Raw genomic sequence first — 17,686 nt, 5'->3', positions numbered from 1 at the left:
ATTTACTGATCACATTTCTTTTGTGAATTGCCTATTTTTATCTTATATTCATTTTTAAAGTTGGATTATTTCTTTTATTGATTCTAAAAGTTCTTTATTTGTTCCTGGTATTAATCTTTTGTCACATGTTGCCTTTATTTCCTAGCACTCTGTGACCTGTCCTTTTACTTTTTTTGAGATTGATAATTTTAACATGATGAACTTTAAATACCGTTTTCTTTATGATTTGTGCTTTTTATAAAAAAATTTTATTGGAGTATAGTTGATTTACAGTGTTTTGTTAGTTTCAGGTGTATGATTTGTGCTTTTTATGTCTCAGTTAAGAAGTCATTTCCTATATAAAGATGTAACACTAATCTCTGTTTTCTTTACAGAGGTTTAAAGTTTGTTTTGTACATTTAGGTCTTTAATCCACAAGAAATTGATTTTCATATAGGGTGTGAGGTAGGGATCCATTTGATATTTTTCGTCTTTGTGGACAACCAGTCAACCTAGCAGCTTTTATTTAATAATCAGTCTCTTCTGCGGTGCCCTACAATTCTATCTTATCATATATCTAAAGTTACCATGTTATATGTGGGTTTGTTTTTGGCGATCTCTTCTGTTTCATTGGTCTGTTTGTCTACTCTAACACCAAAACACTCTCTTATCATCTATAGATCTTTAGTAATTTTGATATTTGGGTAGTACAGATACCCGCACCCTGTTCTTTTTCAAAATTGTTTGTCTATTCTTGGACCTTTCCGTTCCCTTTAAACCCCAAATCTTTGGAAATTGGAATTACATTGAATCTGTTGATCCGTTTAGGGAGAATTGACATCTTTATGACAGTAAATGTTCCTATCAATGAATATAGTATCTTTCCATTTATTTAGATCTTCAGTGTCTCTCAATTAAGTTTTATAATTTTCTTATAAATATCATGCACATATTATATTATAGTTACTCTTAGTACTTTATGTATTTGGTTGCTTTTGTAAATGCAGTTAGAAAAAGAAAAGATACCATCTTCAATGTGTTGCTCATTTATGTGATTAAATTGGTTTTTATATGTTGATTTTACAATCTTGCCAAATTCCCATATTATTTCTAATAATGTCTATTAGTTCTTTTGGCAGAAGTCATATTTTGTACAAATAAAAGCCATTTTGTTTCTTTCTATGGCATACCCTTTTTTTCTTCTTAATCAACATGGCTGACCTTTAGTACAGCCTTTAATAGAAGCAATAATAATAGGCAGCCATTTCTTGTTGATTTCATACACAGTGCTTTAAATGTTTTACCAGTATATTGTAAGGATTGCTATAGGTTTTGTAGCCACCTTTCATTAGGATAACAAAATTTCATTGTATTCCTAATTTGCACAGGTGTTTATCTTAAATGGATGTTGAATTTAATCAGCTACACCTATTGAGAGACTCCTATGCTGCTGCTTCTTTCTATTAATCTGATGAATCATATTAATGGATTTCTATGTTTAAACCATCCTTGCATTCCTGAGATAAACTTAGTTCAGTCATAGCAGATTTATTTGTGGTTTCACATAGTTAAATTTGCATTGTTCATTTTACTTGGAATATTTTGCCTCTATGATTTGTCTACTTAAAGTTTTCTATCTCGTGCTTTCCTTGTCTTCTGATTTTGGCATCACAATTGTACTAGCTTACGGGCTTCCCTGGTGGCGCAATGGTTGAGAGTCCACCTGCCGATGCAGGGGACACGGGTTCGTGCCCTGGTCCGGGAAGAGCCCACATGCCGCAGAGCGGCTAGGCCCGTGAGCCATGGCCACTGAGCCTGCACGTCCAGAGCCTGTGCTCCGCAACGGGAGAGGCCACAACAGTGAGAGGCCCGTGTACCGCAAAAAAAAAAAAAAAAAAAAAAAAAAATTGTACTAGCTTAATATAATAAATTAGAGAAATTTTAGTAGAGCAACCCTGTACACCATGAATGTCTGGCAAGTTTTTTTTGGTGAATACATTTTTTCCCAACATTTCATTATGAAAATTTTCAACATATAACAAAGTTGGACTGAGAAATTACCAAAAATAAATGTAGCCCAAAGAAACTATAAATGTGATTAAAGGGTATAAAATTAAAATAAGAAATGATTTAATTAGCGTTCCAGAGGAAAGAATGGAAAGAATTGTAGGACATTATTTGAAGGAAAGAATGGCTGAATATTTTTCAGAATTGATGAAGGGCATCAGATTTAGTATTAACAGTGAATTACTAACAGAATAAATAAAAAAGAAATCTGCACTTACAATAATTGTAGTGAAATTGTGTAATACACTAATTCTCTGTTTCTGATCTGGAGCTTAATATATTTTATTTTTCAGTATAATATTTTTCTTTCTGCAGTTTCTCTTTGGGTGCTCTTTCAAACCTGCTTGATCATATTTGGTGGTCTTTTATTCCTTTTATAATTTAGATTTCTTTATGTATTAAACCTAGTATTTTATGTCTGGTAACTCCAATTTGAAATCCTTTTTATGTCTGGTAACTCCAATTTGAAATCCTTAGAGGTCTTATTCTACTATTTTATTGTTGTTAGTGCTGTTAATGTTTTTCTGCTGACTGTTGTTCGTAGTGTATTATTTCTTTAAGACTTTCGTAATTTTAGATTTTGCTCTGTCATTTGGCTCATCTTTACCTATGGGAATACTGGGGACCTGGTTGAGGTTGTGTTCCTCCAGACAATGTATGTTTTTCTTATGCCAGATTTTCCACAGCATTACCAATCAGGACGACTTTAAATTAATTGCTTGGCTTAGGATTTGCCAGACAAGGCATGTGGTAAAAATTCAAGCATAAATCCATGCATTTGCAGGCTGTGGTTACACATTTTCAAGTTACACTTTTTAAAGCCCAGAACACTCACTTTAAGATGGGCAAGTTTCCTTATTGATTTTGCCAGCTGATGGATTTTTTTCCCTAACCTACCTGTTTACTGACTCACCACCTTTTATTAGAGTCCAAGGTAGTTTAACAGCAGCCTGTCTCCCGATAGTTTTAAAGGCCTGGGTTCCTGGTATTGCCAGGTGGCATCTCACACTACCCATAGCATCCTCACAAACTTCCTGCTCCACTTTTAACCCCTGAGGATTTCCTTTACTTTGTTATAAGCCTAGCGAGGCAGTTGTATTCTTTTCCCCTAGCATTTCTTTTGCTTCATGCTAAAAGGGTTTCCAGACTGCAGTTTCCTGTGTTACAGGAAGTGGAAGTCCTGTAGGTTTTCATAGTTTTGAACGTTTGTTCCTCTGGATGATCTGATTTTAGAACCCATAGTATCTGGGCAGATTTTTGTACCTGGTTCTCTCCATTGGGTTAGGCTCCTGTATCATGTGTATTTTTTTGAGTATTTTTGGGGGAGAGAATTTTCATAGATCTGTAGAAGAAAATAATAATAATTTCTAATGTTTCAAATTATAAAAATTAATGGTACCTTTCTATACAGGTAGTAGAACTGCAAAATAGATTATCTGAAGAATCGAAGAAAGCAGATAAATTAGATTTTGAATATAAGCGGCTAAAAGAAAAAGTTGACAGTCTTCAAAAAGAAAAGGATGTGAGTATATATATTAGGTATTTTGGTTTTGAGCAGTGCTGAGATTAAGAAAATGATATTTAATTCATGTTTTTGCCTACATTAATTTCTTCTTCTATTTATAAATTTGAGATTTTTTTTTAAATTATAGAAGATTTACATTTGTGTTTCAGAACTAGATCTAAAATAAAAGATTGCTATTCTGATTTCTTTTTTATATATTTAACTTTTCTATCACTGTTGCTTCTTTTCCTTCATCTTGCTTGTGACTTTCTAGAAATTTATGTAGCTTTTCTGTTTTCTGTATGAAGACACAATTCTTTTTGTTATTGTTCAGGATATTTTGAAGCTTTTTAAAATATTTTGACTTTGTCGTGATTTATGAATATACGTGATTTATGAATATTTCAGCATATTTTGAAGCTTTTTAAAATACTTTTACTTTGTCGTGACTTACGTTGTTTGATCTTTTATGTTTCATGAAAAGAAAGTTATTTACATAATAAGGTACTCATTGTTAAACACGGAGTGGGTGGTTTTGTTTCTTATGATTAACTGGATAGGATCCTGCCTTGCATGTAGTAGATACTCAATATTGTTAAACGGGAAAAGAATCATGTAATCGTTTCCTTCTGTGATCTTTCTGTAGAAGGTCAAAAGGTGTAACATGTCCATGTTCACCACTATTTATCATTCTGTTAGGTAAGGCAAAGACCACTGATGAGTAAACTCATAAAGGTTGAAGCTAACTTTCCTCATTCTTAATGTCCCTCCAGAGGTTAAGAACAGAAAGGGATTCTCTGAAGGAAACCATCGAAGAGCTTCGTTGTGTTCAGGCTCAGGAAGGGCAACTCACAACCCAAGGTAACAACATTTCAGTAGCCCAAGGAAGGTTACTTATTTCTGATAGTATCAGGAAAAATACTAGATTCATTTTAAGATGATTGCGCCAAAGACGAGAACTTGAATTTGGTAAAGAGGCCATGAGATTGATACAGATTTTGAACTGTTACCCAGATTTTATGACTGTAGTTACGGGACTGGATTTACTTGCCTACTTTTTAATTTTAATTAAATTTAAATGTTTGGGTTTTATTAAATCAAAAGCGTAAACAGTTGTTAAATCATCTCTGTTAATAATACGTCTGAAAAGTTTTTAGTGACCTCTTTAGAAGTGTATCAGACTTTATACATCAGTGAGTTTTCTCGGCTGAGATGTGAGGTGGGTATCAATTCACTAAGGGATTTAACATCCAAAGTAGAAACCTTCTCCTTCTCACAGGAAAGGAGCAGCACTTAGGTGAGGGTTTAGCTTCTACCACTCGAGGGATGCAGGACCTGGTTTCTGACTTACAGAGCCTCACCCTCTGTTCACTCCCACTCCGACTACCAACCCTTGGCTTTTCAGTTACCTGAGACTAGAATTCTTCTTTTCCTCTGACTACAGCCTCCTTTTCCCCATCTCACTCCTTCTACCAAACCTGCTCATCTGCTCCATCCACCTTCAGCCCCCTCTGTAGTCTCTGCTGATGGTCTACTGATCACCACCTTTTCCAGCTCACCCAGCCTGCATACCAGCCATTTCAGCTGTGTTCTCATCACCACTGTCTTTCCTTATCCTCTTGACTTATTTCAAGCCCTAATTAGTTTTTTTCTGTACTCCAGATTACCAAGGCCAGCTAAAAAAAAATTATGTATCTTTCTGGTTTTTTCCTTTTCTTTTTTGTTTACTGAGGTGTAATTGACATATAATATTATACTCTTAGTTTCACATGTACAATATGATTCGATATTTGTATGTATTGCAAAATGATCACTATAGTAAGTCTAGTTAGCTAACATCTGTCCCCATACATAGTTGAAAAACATTTTTTTCTTGTGATAACTTTTAAGATCTACTCTCTTAGTGACTTTCAAATATACAATACTGTATTATTATGTACACCATGCTATACATTACATCCACGTGACTTATTTATTTTATACCTGGAAGTTCGGACCTTTTGACCCCCTTCACCCATTTAGCCCAGCCCCACACCCCAGCTCTCTTCTCCACAGCGGCTGCACTGATTTACGTTCTCATCAGCTGGGCGCAAGGGCTCCCTTTTCTCCACATACCCACCAACACTTGTTATTTCTGGTCTCTTTAATAATAGCTGTTCTAACAAGTGTGAGGTGATAGCTCATTGTGGTTTTGATTTGTGTTTCCCTGGTGATTAGTGATATTGAGCCTTTTTCATGTACCTGTTGGCTATTTTTATGTCTTCTTTGGGAAAATGTCTATTCAGATCCTTTGCCCATTTTTTAATTGGATTGTTTGGGTATTTTTGCTGTTGAGATATATGAGTTCTTTATATATTTTGGATATTAACCCCTGATCAGATAACTGACTTGCAAATATTTTCTTCCATTTGGTAAGTTGCCTTTTCATTTTTTTCATGGTTTCCTGTGCTGTGCAGAAGCTTTTTAGTTTGATGTAGTTCCACTTGTTTATTTTATTTTATTTTATTTTATTTTAAATTGGGTTGAACTATTTTTTTTTTTTTTTAATTTATTTATTTTTGCTGTGTTGGGTCTTCGTTTCTGTGCGAGGGCTTTCTCTAGTTGTGGCAAGTGGGGGCCACTCTTCATCGCGGTGCGCGGGCCTCTCACTATCGCGGCCTCTCTTGTTGAGGAGCACAGGGTCCAGACACGCAAGCTCAGTAGTTGTGGCTCACGGGCCTAGCTGCTCCACGGCATGTGGGATCCTCCCAGACCAGGGCTCGAACCCGTGTCCCCTGCATTAGCAGGCAGATTCTCAACCACTGCGCCACCAGGGAAGCCCCCACTTGTTTATTTTTGCTTTTGAGAAAATTATACATCTTTCTTGACTGTCCTCACCAAAAGACAAACTATTTCTGATCATAATTGGATTCTTGTTGCTGCTTGGTAGTCCTTTCATGTATCTCTAGTCAATTCTACATGAGTTTTCCCAAAATTTTGAGAATCTAGCCTTGAACCTTAATGCTTTAATTCTTAGGTCCTGTATCATCAAGAAAAGGGAGGCCATCTTATGTAAGCGTTCACATGTTTCTTTATTACCTTTAAACCTTATTCATGTATATATCCTTTTTTTCTTTTAATATTTATTTATTTGGTTGCACCAGGTCTTAGTGGCAGCAGGCAGGCTCCTTAATTGTGGCATGCAAATTCTTAGTTGTGGCATGCATGTGGGATCTAATTCCTTGGCCAGGGATCAAACGCGGGCCCCCTGCATTGGGAGCACAGAGTCTTAACCACTGTGCCACCAGGGAAGTCCCTCATGTATATATCCTTGAGCTAGCACTTTTGCTCTGAAAATTTACCCTATGAACTAAAACATCATTTATAATAGTGAAACTTAGAACCAACATAAAAGTTCAGCAGTACAGGAATGGCATTCTCATTCAACTGTATACTTTAGAGCCATTAAAAAGAATGAAGTATATCTTATATATGCCTGCCGTGGAGGGCTGCGTATGTTATATCATTAAGTTGAAAAAGTAGGTGGCACCATTCATGATAAACATTCTTTTTTCAAAAATTTTTTTTAATTGAAGTATGGTTAATTTACAATGTTGTGTTAGTTTCTGGTGGACAGCAAAGTGATTCATTTATACATTTATGTACATTCTCTTTTGTATTCTTTTCCATTATGGTTTATTACAAGATATTGAATGTACTTCCCTGTGCTATACAGCAGGACCTTGTTGTTTATCTGTTTTATACACAGTAGCTTGCATCTGCCAATCCCAAACTCCTAATTTATCACCGCCCCCCACTCTCCCCTTTGTTAACCATAAGTTCATTCTCTAAGTCTGTGAGTCTGTTTCTGTTTTGTAAATGTCATGATAAACACTCTTAGCAATCTAGGAATAGAAGGAAACTTCTACAGCCTAGTAAAGGACATCTATGAAAACCCTACAGCTGACCTCATACTTAATGATGAAAGACTAAATGCTTTTCCCTAAGATCAAGAACAAGGCAAGGCTGTTCAGTCTTGCCACTTCTATTCAACATGGAGGTTCTAGCCAGTACAGTCAGGCAAGAAAAAGAAATAAAGGGCATCCAGAAAGGAAAAGAGGATGTAAAAAATCATAGATCTGATAAATGAGTTCAGCAAGGTCTCAATATACAAGATCAGTATAAAATTCCAATTATATTTCTATGTACTACTAGTATACAATCTGAAAATGAAATTATAATAGTATGATAAAGAATAAACTGCTTAGAGATAGGTTTAACAAAGAAATGCAAGATTTCTACGCTGAAAACTATGAATCATTACTAAGATAAATTAAAGATCTAAATAAACGTAAAGACATTCCACATTCAGATGTTGGAAAAAGCACTGTAGTTAAAACTACAGTTCTCTTCATATTGGTCTAAAGATTCAATGCAATCCCAATCAAATTCTCAGCAGACTTTTTTGTAGAAATTGACAAGCTGATTCTACACTTTATATAAAAAAACGAAGGAGCCACTATATAACCAAAACAATAATCTTAAAAAATAAAAAGTTGGAGAACTTACACATTCTGATTTCAAAAGTTACTATAAAACGACTGTAATTGAACAGCGTGAAACTCACATATGGAAAGACATAGAGATCAGTGTAGTATATACCACATTAATAGAATGAAGGGGCAAAAACCACATGATCATCTCAACTGATGCAGAAAAGGCAACTGACAAAATCCAACACCTTTCATCATAAAAAACTCAATAAACTAGGAGGAGAACTAGAAAGGAAATTTCTACAACTTGATAAAGGCCATATGAAAAACCCACAGCTAACTTCATACACAGTGGTGAAAGACCGAAAGCTTTTCCTCTAAGATCAGGAATAAGACAATGATGCCTGCGACCAGCACTTCTATACTTCTGTTCAATGTAGTATAGGATCTTCTAGCCAGAGCAATTAGACAAAGAAAAAAAAAATCTAAATTGGAAAGGAAGTACTAAAATCATCTCTGTTTGCAGATGACGTGATCTTATCTGTTGAAACCCTTTAAAAATTACACACACACACACACACACACACACACACAAAAAGCTCTGAGAACTAATAAAATGAATTCAGCAAATTTACAGGATATAAAATCAACCCACCAAAATGAGTTACGTTTCTATACACTAACAATGAACAATATGAAAAGTAAATTAAGAAAACAATTCCATTTACAATAGGATTAAAAAGAATAAAATACTTGGGAATAAATCTAACCAGGGAGACACTTGTACCTTGAAAACTACAAAGCACTGCTGAAAGAAATTAAAGAAAACCTAAATGGGAAGATATCGCATGTTCATTTAAGGCTTAATATTGTTAAGATGACAGTACTACCAAAAACAATCTACAGGCGGCTTCCCTGGTGGCACAGTGGTTAAGAATCCGCCTGCCAATGCAGGGGACACGGGTTCGAGCCCTGGTCTGGGAAGATCCCATGTTCCGCGGAGCAAGTAAGCCTGTGAGCCACAACTACTGAGCCTGCGCTCTAGAGCCTGTGAGCCACAACTACTGAAGCCTGTGCGTCTAGAGCCCATGCTCTGCAACAAGAAAAGCTACCGAAATGAGAAGCCCACGCACCGCAACCAAGAGTAGCCCCCGCTCACCGCAACTAGAGAAGGCCCGAGCGCAGCAATGAAGACCCAATGCAGCCAAAAATAAATAACATAAATAAATTTATATTAAAAAAACCCTACAGATTCAGTGCAGTCCTTATCAAAATACCAACAGCATTTTTTGCAGAAATAGAAAAACCCAGACTAAAATTTATATGGAAACTCAAGGGATCCCGAATAGCCAAAACAATCTTGAAAAAGAAAAAAAAAATAGCTTGAGCACTCATACTTCCTGATTTCAAAACTTAGTATAAAGTTAGAGTAATCAAAACAGTATGTATAGGTATAAGGACAGATATATAGACCAATGGAGTAGAATAGAGAGCCTAGAAATAAACCCTCACATATGCAATAAATTGATTTTCAACGAGAGTGTCAAGACCACTTAGTGGGGGAAAGGATAGTCTTTCAGATTGTGCTGGGAAAACTGTATGTCCACATCCAAAAGCATGAAGTTGGACCCTTACACCATATACAAAAAAGGAACTCAAAATGGATCAGAGACCTAAATGTAAGAGCTAAAGCTATAAAATTTTTAAAAAACATAGAGGAAAATCATCATGATGTTGGAGTTGGCAGTGATTCCTTGGAATTGATACCAAAAGCACAGGCAACAAAAATAATGGGTAAATTGGACTTCAACAAAATTTAAAACTTTTGTGTTTCAAAGAACACTTATCAACATAGTGAAAAGGCAACCCACAAGATGGGAGAAAATATCTGCAACTCATTTATCTGATAGATGATTGATGTCAAGAGTGTATAAAGAACTTCTACAATTCAACAACAAAAAGAAACTGCAAAAGTCCTTTGCAGTTCACAGACAAGCAAAGGACTTGAACAGACATTTCTCCAAAGAAGATATACAAATGGCCAGTAAGCACATGAAACAGTGCTCAACATCATTAGTCATTAGAGAAATGCAAAGCAAAACCACAGTGAGATACCACTTCACACCCATTAGGGTGGCTACTATCAAAAAAGAAGAAAGAAAGGAAAGTGACAAGTGTTGGTGAGGGTGTGGAGAAGTCGGAGCCCTCCTGCCTTGCTGGTGGGAACGTAAAATGGGTCAGCCACTGCGGAAGAGTTCGGTGGTTCTTTAAAAAGTTACCATATGATCCAGAAATTCCATTCCTAAGTGTATATACAAAAGAATCAAAGCAAGGACTCAACCACATCCTGGTATACCAATGTTCATAGCAGCATTATTCACAATAGCCAAAAGGTGGGAACAACCCATGTGTCCATAGACAGATACGTGGATAAAGAAAATGTGGTATGTATGTATAATGGGATATTATTTGGCCATATAAAGAGATGAAGTTGTGATAAATGGTGCAACATAGATGAATATTGAAAACATTATGTTAGGTGAAGTGAGCCAGACACAAAAGGACAAATATTGGTGTGAGGTGTCTAGAATGGGCAAATTCATTTAGCCAGACAGAAATTGGAATTAAAGTTACGAGGAGCTGAGGGAGAAAGTAATGGGGAGTTACTGCTTAATGGTTCCAGAATTTACGTTTTGAGTGATGAAAGAGTTTGGGAATAGATAGTAGTGATGGTTCCACAACATAGTGCCTTAGCGCCAACATGGGACTTAGTGCCACTCAGTTGTACCCTTAAAAAGTGTTAAAATGATATAATAATAATGTTGTAAGGCAATCGTGTAAGGCAACTGTGACACGGTTTTTTACTTGAATTAAAGATTTTAGCTGTTAAAATTAATGCTCAAAGTAGGAGTTCATATAGGAACTAAAGGAGGTAGCTGTGCCCTCTCTTAACCTTGCACCCATGATTGTTTGTTTACAGGGTTAATGCCTCTGGGAAGTCAGGAATCTTCAGATAGTCTGGCAGCAGAGATCGTCACACCTGAAATCAGGTAAGGAGATGCTGAAGGTCACAGCCACACTGCACAATATTCTTGGAGAAAATGTACTCCTCTGTAATAGCGATAAAGAAAAGGAACTGGGCTTCCCTGGTGGTGCAGTGGTTGAGGGTCCGCCTGCCGATGCTGGGGACACGGGTTTGTGCCCCGGTCTGGGAAGATCCCACGTGCCGCGGAGCGGCTGGGCCCGTGAGCCATGGCCACTGAGCCTGCGCGTCCGGAGCCTGTGCTCCGCAACGGGAGGGGCCACAACAGTGAGAGCACCGCGTACCGCCAAAAAAAAAAAAAAAAAAAAAAAGAAAAGGAACTGGTCCTCTGTATTACAGAGGAGTACATGTTAGCAATAAAGAAAAGGAACTGGTCCTTTATAAAACTTTCAACACGAACTTGAGGTTAGATGTCCATGATTTCAGCGTGTTAGGGGCTTTCTTCAGCTGTCCCCACAGAGACTTGATTTCTCTCTTTGGGAGGACAGCGTCTCACACACACTCAGTAAACTAATATATCTGTGCTTGGGCATCCTCAGCAGACATTTAGCAGTGAAACCACATGGCCCAGAGACAAAGGTTATGCTTAGCCATCAGCCTGCAAAATAATTAGTCTCGGGCTTCCCTGGTGGCGCAGTGGTTGAGAGTCCGCCTGCCGATGGCAGGGGACACGGGTTCGTGCCCCGGTCCGGGAGGATCCCACATGCTGCGGAGCGGCTGGGCCCGTGAGCCATGGCCGCTGAGCCTGTGCGTCCGGAGCCACAACAGTGAGAGGCCCGCGTACGGCAAAAAAAAAAAAAAAAAAAAAAAATTAGTCTGTAAGATTTATTACTCAAGTACAGGGAATGGTCTGGGAAAGACAGAACGCACAGACAGGAGGAAGCATCTCCTCATCTCTACAGTACTCTTCCCTCAGTAGTACCTTACATTTGTATTTAGTCATAGCATTTTAAATATTCCATTTATTTCAATATATGCCTGGCTTTATGTTTAAGAATGAAAAATTAATAGGAAGGCACCAGCTGTCCATCAGAAGGTGAATGAGTAATCCTGAATATTGCTTTTACCTTGTTTGGGCTAATTTGCCCACTTTTTAAATTGACACTAGCCTTGATTCTTCGTAACATCCTTGGAGGTATTAACTAAAATAATGGTTGTGTAAAAGTTTTATAAACTGTGAAAGTTGCAATAGGCATTGAAATACTTATTGAATAATGAAGACAAAGTTTTTTGTTGTTGGCACTTGTTTAAGAAGGACAGACAAAAGGTGTATAATGGAACACCAATTCTGGAAGCATCTTGTATACCTTTTACTTTTCTGCCATCTGACATGGTACTTTATTATTGGACCAATAAAGTTTGTTGAATGAATAAATACTTATTTTTATGAATATTTATAAATAAATGGTTATGTCCAAAAAACAAATTTTAAGGAAGCTTATAGGTAATGCAGTTAGATTTTTAAGTTCTGAGACAAAAGAACAATGATAAAAATTCAACAAATAAAATGGTTTTTATTGAGTATTACTCAATACAAATTAAAATATTCTCTGTGGGGCTTCCCTGGTGGCGCAGTGGTTGAGAGTCCGCCTGCCGATGCAGGGGACAAGGGTTCGTGCCCCAGTCCGGGAAGATCCCACATGCCGTGGAGCGGCTGGGCCCATGAGCCATGGCCACTGAGCCTGCGCATCCGGAGCCTGTGCTCTGCAACGGGAGAGGCCACAACAATGAGAGGCCCGCGTACCGCAAAAAAAAAAAAAAAAAAAAAAAAAATTCTCTGTGTCTAGAATATGTCTAGAAGAGCTATCAAGAAAATGAAATAGTACAAAGGATGAAATTTCTCAATGTATATCATAGACAATGGGTCAGTATTCTTGATGCATAATGAAATTTGCTCTTCCAGTTTGCAAAAATCTGTTAAAAGTGATGATTTTCACTGATGTTAAGGGTGTGGAGAAATTGGAAACCTCATAAACTAGGAGTAAAAGATTAAAGTGATACAATCTTTTTCAAGTGAGATATAATTGACATATAACTGTGTAACAACTTTAGGTATACAACATAATGATTTGCTATGTGTGTATGTTGTGAAATGATTACCGTATTAAGCCTAGTTAATATACATCACCACACATAATTACCAAAAAAATTTTTTTCTTGTGGTTGTACAACTTTTCTTTTGAGCAGTTTGGCAGAATGTGTATGTTGTCTAAAAAATGTGCCTATCTTTTGACAGAAAAATTACTTGCCTGAGAATTAATTCTGAGGAAATACCCAAGGATATACACAAAAGGATATTTATAAAGCTAATCATTAATAACATGTTAAAGTTCAAAATTGGTAATAATCTAAATGCCCAATAATTGGGCATGAATTAAATAATGATCGTCTATATACTTTAACATGTCATTTAAAATATTAAAGTATAAAATTTAATGTTATGAAAAGATTGTGAAAAGTTAAGTGTAAATAGCAGATACCAGTGTAACAGGTACTGTGAGATTCATTTTTACAAGTGTTTGCGTGTTTGTACGTATGCATAAAGTTAGAAGGCTGCATTTCAACAGTAATTATTTTGCACTGCAGGGTTATGGAGGGTTTGTATTTTCTTCTCATTTATCTTTTTTTCACCCTACAATGAGCTTGTTTTACTTTGTAATTGATAAATATGATGAAGTCATTTTTTTCAATTTACAAAATATATCAAGTTCTATGTAACTGCTTGAGTTGGGTTACAGATTTGACTCTCATCTTTTCAATAGAAAAAGTTAAAGTACTTTATAAGGTTTACAGTGTTTACAAAATAAGAGCAGAATGTTTTTTTTGTGTTTGATATTTCACTTTTGTTTTTTCTTTTTCCATGAGAAGCACAGTTTTTCATAGCATCTGGTATGGATAGTAATATCTTCTTCATGCGGCCCTCTAGAGATGACCCTCTCTAACATAAAGGACGAATTCTATCTTCAAGACGTATATCTTCAATGATACCGTCATGTGAATTAATGTTCAATTATATCATCCCTGCAGTATTCACAGTGGCAATTTTTGTGTGGCTGTTGCTTTTAGCCTCCCTCAGTGTAAGCATTTGGCATCACGCAAAGAGCCCAAAACAATGCAGTCCAGTAACCTGGCTCTGATAATCTGTCTTGTTACAAGACTACAGGTTTACCGTATCTACAGGAATGGATGGACTGCATGTCTTGAAGGCATTCTTCGTTGAATGTTACATCTTGCCACCAAATTATTGGTAATGTAAGAGCATAGCATTAGAGATGATGTTTTGTTGACGAGAACCAAAGAACAAATACCATAGGTGCATTCACAGCGTAAGTGCTTAAATCATTCACAGCTTAAATACTTAAATCAGAAAGGAAATAGGATTTTAAAACCTCATTCATTACAAGTCATGCTGCATGGGGATTCTGTTATCTTCCGATTGTCCATTCTAAAACGAAAGTGCTTAAGACCTGAAATGTAATGTCTCAGCCAGTTACAACAGGAGCTAAATTTTTTCCAGGTACTTTGTTTTTCATTTCTGTTCTATGTATTAAATCTGTAACAGTGCATAGCTGGATTTTGATAACTACGTTAATCCGTTTTTCTTCTGCTCTCAGGGAGAAACTTATTCGTCTTCAGCATGAGAATAAGATGTTAAAAATTAACCAAGAGGGTTCAGACAATGAAAAAATCGCCTTATTGCAGAGCCTTCTAGATGATGCCAGCCTACGCAAGAATGAACTGGAGACAGAGAACAGGTAGGAGGCACGTGGCAGCAGCTTGGACACCGGTTTTCTCTATTTACCTTGATTTTGATTCCCTTAAACAAAGGTTTGAGCTGTGGTTTGAAAAGTGAAAGTGTGTTATTCCATTTCATTTCAAGAGTACTTTTTTCCACTTTTCCACTTACAGGCAAATTTGCCCAAAAGTACAGTCTCTCTGTAATAGCATTCCCGTCTTTAGCTCTTTCTTCTCTTCTGGCAAAATGATACCAAAGTCCTACCATTTTCCCTTTTTAATCACTAATTAAAACTAGAGGATTAAAAAAAGTCACGATTTATTCACAGTCTTTCGAGACAATTTTACTTCATAGTCATGCTTATATTAGTAGAATTTACCCTGTTTTTACAAGCTAATGTTTCAAAGAATTGACTGGTGTGAGGAAAACAGTAGGATCCATCATGATTCAATTGATAGGGCTTTTTTTTTTTAATCTGTTATTTCTTGTGACTCTGATAGGAAGTCATCCATTTTATGAACAATTCAATTGTTTTGAGAATTTAGAATCTGCAAATTTAACAAAACATCATTTTTCTGCTTGTAAGTTTTAAGAGTATTGCAGTAGGCAGTTTGTCCAAACTACTTTTAAACCAGTAGCTTGCTCTGGCAAGGGCTACTTTTATATTTTATTATGACAGTCCTCTCATTCTTTTCCTTTTTGGAAATGTTTCTTAAATACCAGACATATGATGTCTTTTCTTTTTCTTAGAGCTGTGATATTCTGTCATTTGTGAGGGATTTGACAATTTTATAAATAGTTTCACAGTTTATGTGATATTACAGATTCCTTGCTTATTCTGCCTGATTGATTTGGCACTTCCCAGGTGTGAGTCAGTCTTGAGAGTCAAAATTGTTACGATAGTTTTACATATCCTACCCTTCTTCCTGTAACTTTAATTTTTAAAGCTGTTGAGGGAGAATCAGCAAACTGTAAATACCAGGGTGATTATTAGAGCATAATTAAGCGTAAACGTAAGGAGACATTTTTATATCATTTCTTAGGAGCATAGATAATGAATACTTTTTTAAAATACTTAGAAAAAGTGGAAAAAGAGAAGGAGGAGGAGTGGGAATTGTAGAAAACAGCAGTCAGTCATGCAGAGCCCATGGTGAGGGCACCTTGAGTTATCCCCTTCATCCTTGGCCTCCACTGTCTTTTAGCATCTTAGTGGGGAGAGCCTTCTCCCAACACTAATTTCTTATCAGTGAATCAACACCTACAACGTTTTCTGTAACACTTTGCCTTGTTTGTCACAGACATTACAGCTATTACTCTTTCTCCTTCAAAATAGAACAGCTAGCTGTCATTCGTAGAGGACTCGTGCACGTAGATGACTGGTTACCGCCTAAATCCCTGTTATTCACAGCTGTGTTTGTTTATTAAATTACAACACTGATGATAACTTACCTTTAGATTATAGCCATCTGTGGGTATTATGATCTGTAACAGTAATACTAGTAATACGAGCAGCTAACATTTATTAAACTGCTGTTCCAAACATGTTCCAGTGTTGTTCCAAACATTGTGCTAAGTGTTTTAAACATGTGGTCTTACTTTATTAAAATTTTATACATGTAGGAATTTGGGCTGAGACCCAGGCTACGAGACTCCAAAGCCTCTACTTAACCTCTTTCTTGCCAGTTTATCTTCTGCCACATTTATAAAACGTTTTTTTTCCCTGTCTTCTCCTCACAGGATGCTTTACTCTTAAGTGAGTTATCATAAGTTTGTTCTTACTGAGTTTAGTAAGTGTTTACATTACCTGGTCTGTACCTTAACCTCTTACTCTTTGACAGCACTGGGTTAGCACCAAGAAAGCAGGGTTTCAGTTCTACTTAGTCTCATAACTGTACGACCTTAAATACTATTTGCTCACCGCCATATGTCACCTTAGAAGGAGAGGTTTGTAGTAAACCTCCAAAGTCCTTTCCAGTTAGTTTTCCCAACAAGTTGGTATTTGTTAAAATCTGTAACACCTGTTGACCCTCAAGCAATGTAAGGAGAGGCATGAAGGGTCGAGGGTGGAGCCGTACTGGAACGGCTTGGGGAGCTCTCTGGAAGCACGTGTGATCTCCTTCCCTTCCCTCTCAGAGTAGGTTGTGATCTCAAGCTCACCCTCTCCCTACACCCCCTTGACAACTATATGTAATTAGACTTGGATTAAAATGTTGATTAACTAAACCCTTGAAGGGGGAGAAAGAAAGTAGAGGTATTTATAGAGTACCTGCTATGTGCACACCCTTTATATATTATCTTACTTAGTTTTCTAAACAACCCCATGAGGTCAACATTATAATCCTTATTTATTTTGTAGTTGAAATTTTTTCGTATATATTTACATATATTTTTATAGGTTCATACATGTGTGTGTACATGTATGCTCCATGCTTTAATCGATATGTTAGACTATGTTTTATGACATTTCTGATGGCCTCCACCTAGTAACAATATTTTTTGACTGATTAATTTCAAAAGTGTCTAAGATGGATAGTTGAAATAGCCTTATAGTTTGATATATTTTTCATATTGCTTCCTGAGAAGATTAAACAAAGTTACAGTTAGCAACGTACTTATGTACCTCTGTTCCATATTGAATATGAGTTTTCAGATAATTGTTTCACTGAGTGAAAAAACAGATTCCTTTGTGTGAAAAACATCAGTTATTATTATAGATTTATTGCCTTTTTACTGTGATTCTCACTAAATTATAGAACCTAGAGGTTTACAGTAAGAATTTCTTGTCACTTGTTGAGTAAAAGAATTTCTTACTGAACTTCTTGGCTATTTGGATTCTAAATATTCATTGCCCTGTTTTGTCCTTAATTGGGAGCAATCTGGCTTTT

General features: G+C 36.5%; 1 protein-coding gene across 1 annotated transcript in view; it reads left to right on the top strand.

Moving 5' to 3' along the window:
- HOOK3 (hook microtubule tethering protein 3) overlaps nt 1-17,686 on the top strand; it is a 101,991-nt gene that overhangs the window by 66,969 nt on the left and 17,336 nt on the right. Inside the window, exons 12-15 of the mRNA XM_065899914.1 lie at nt 3,458-3,568; nt 4,324-4,411; nt 11,003-11,072; nt 14,680-14,820. Coding sequence (XP_065755986.1) covers nt 3,458-3,568; nt 4,324-4,411; nt 11,003-11,072; nt 14,680-14,820 — 410 coding nt within the window. The remainder of the gene's footprint in view (nt 1-3,457; nt 3,569-4,323; nt 4,412-11,002; nt 11,073-14,679; nt 14,821-17,686) is intronic.

This window comes from Phocoena phocoena, chromosome 21 (assembly GCF_963924675.1).
Source record: "Phocoena phocoena chromosome 21, mPhoPho1.1, whole genome shotgun sequence".
NCBI lineage: Eukaryota > Metazoa > Chordata > Mammalia > Artiodactyla > Phocoenidae > Phocoena > Phocoena phocoena.
This window is presented reverse-complemented; position numbering and strand designations above follow the sequence as displayed.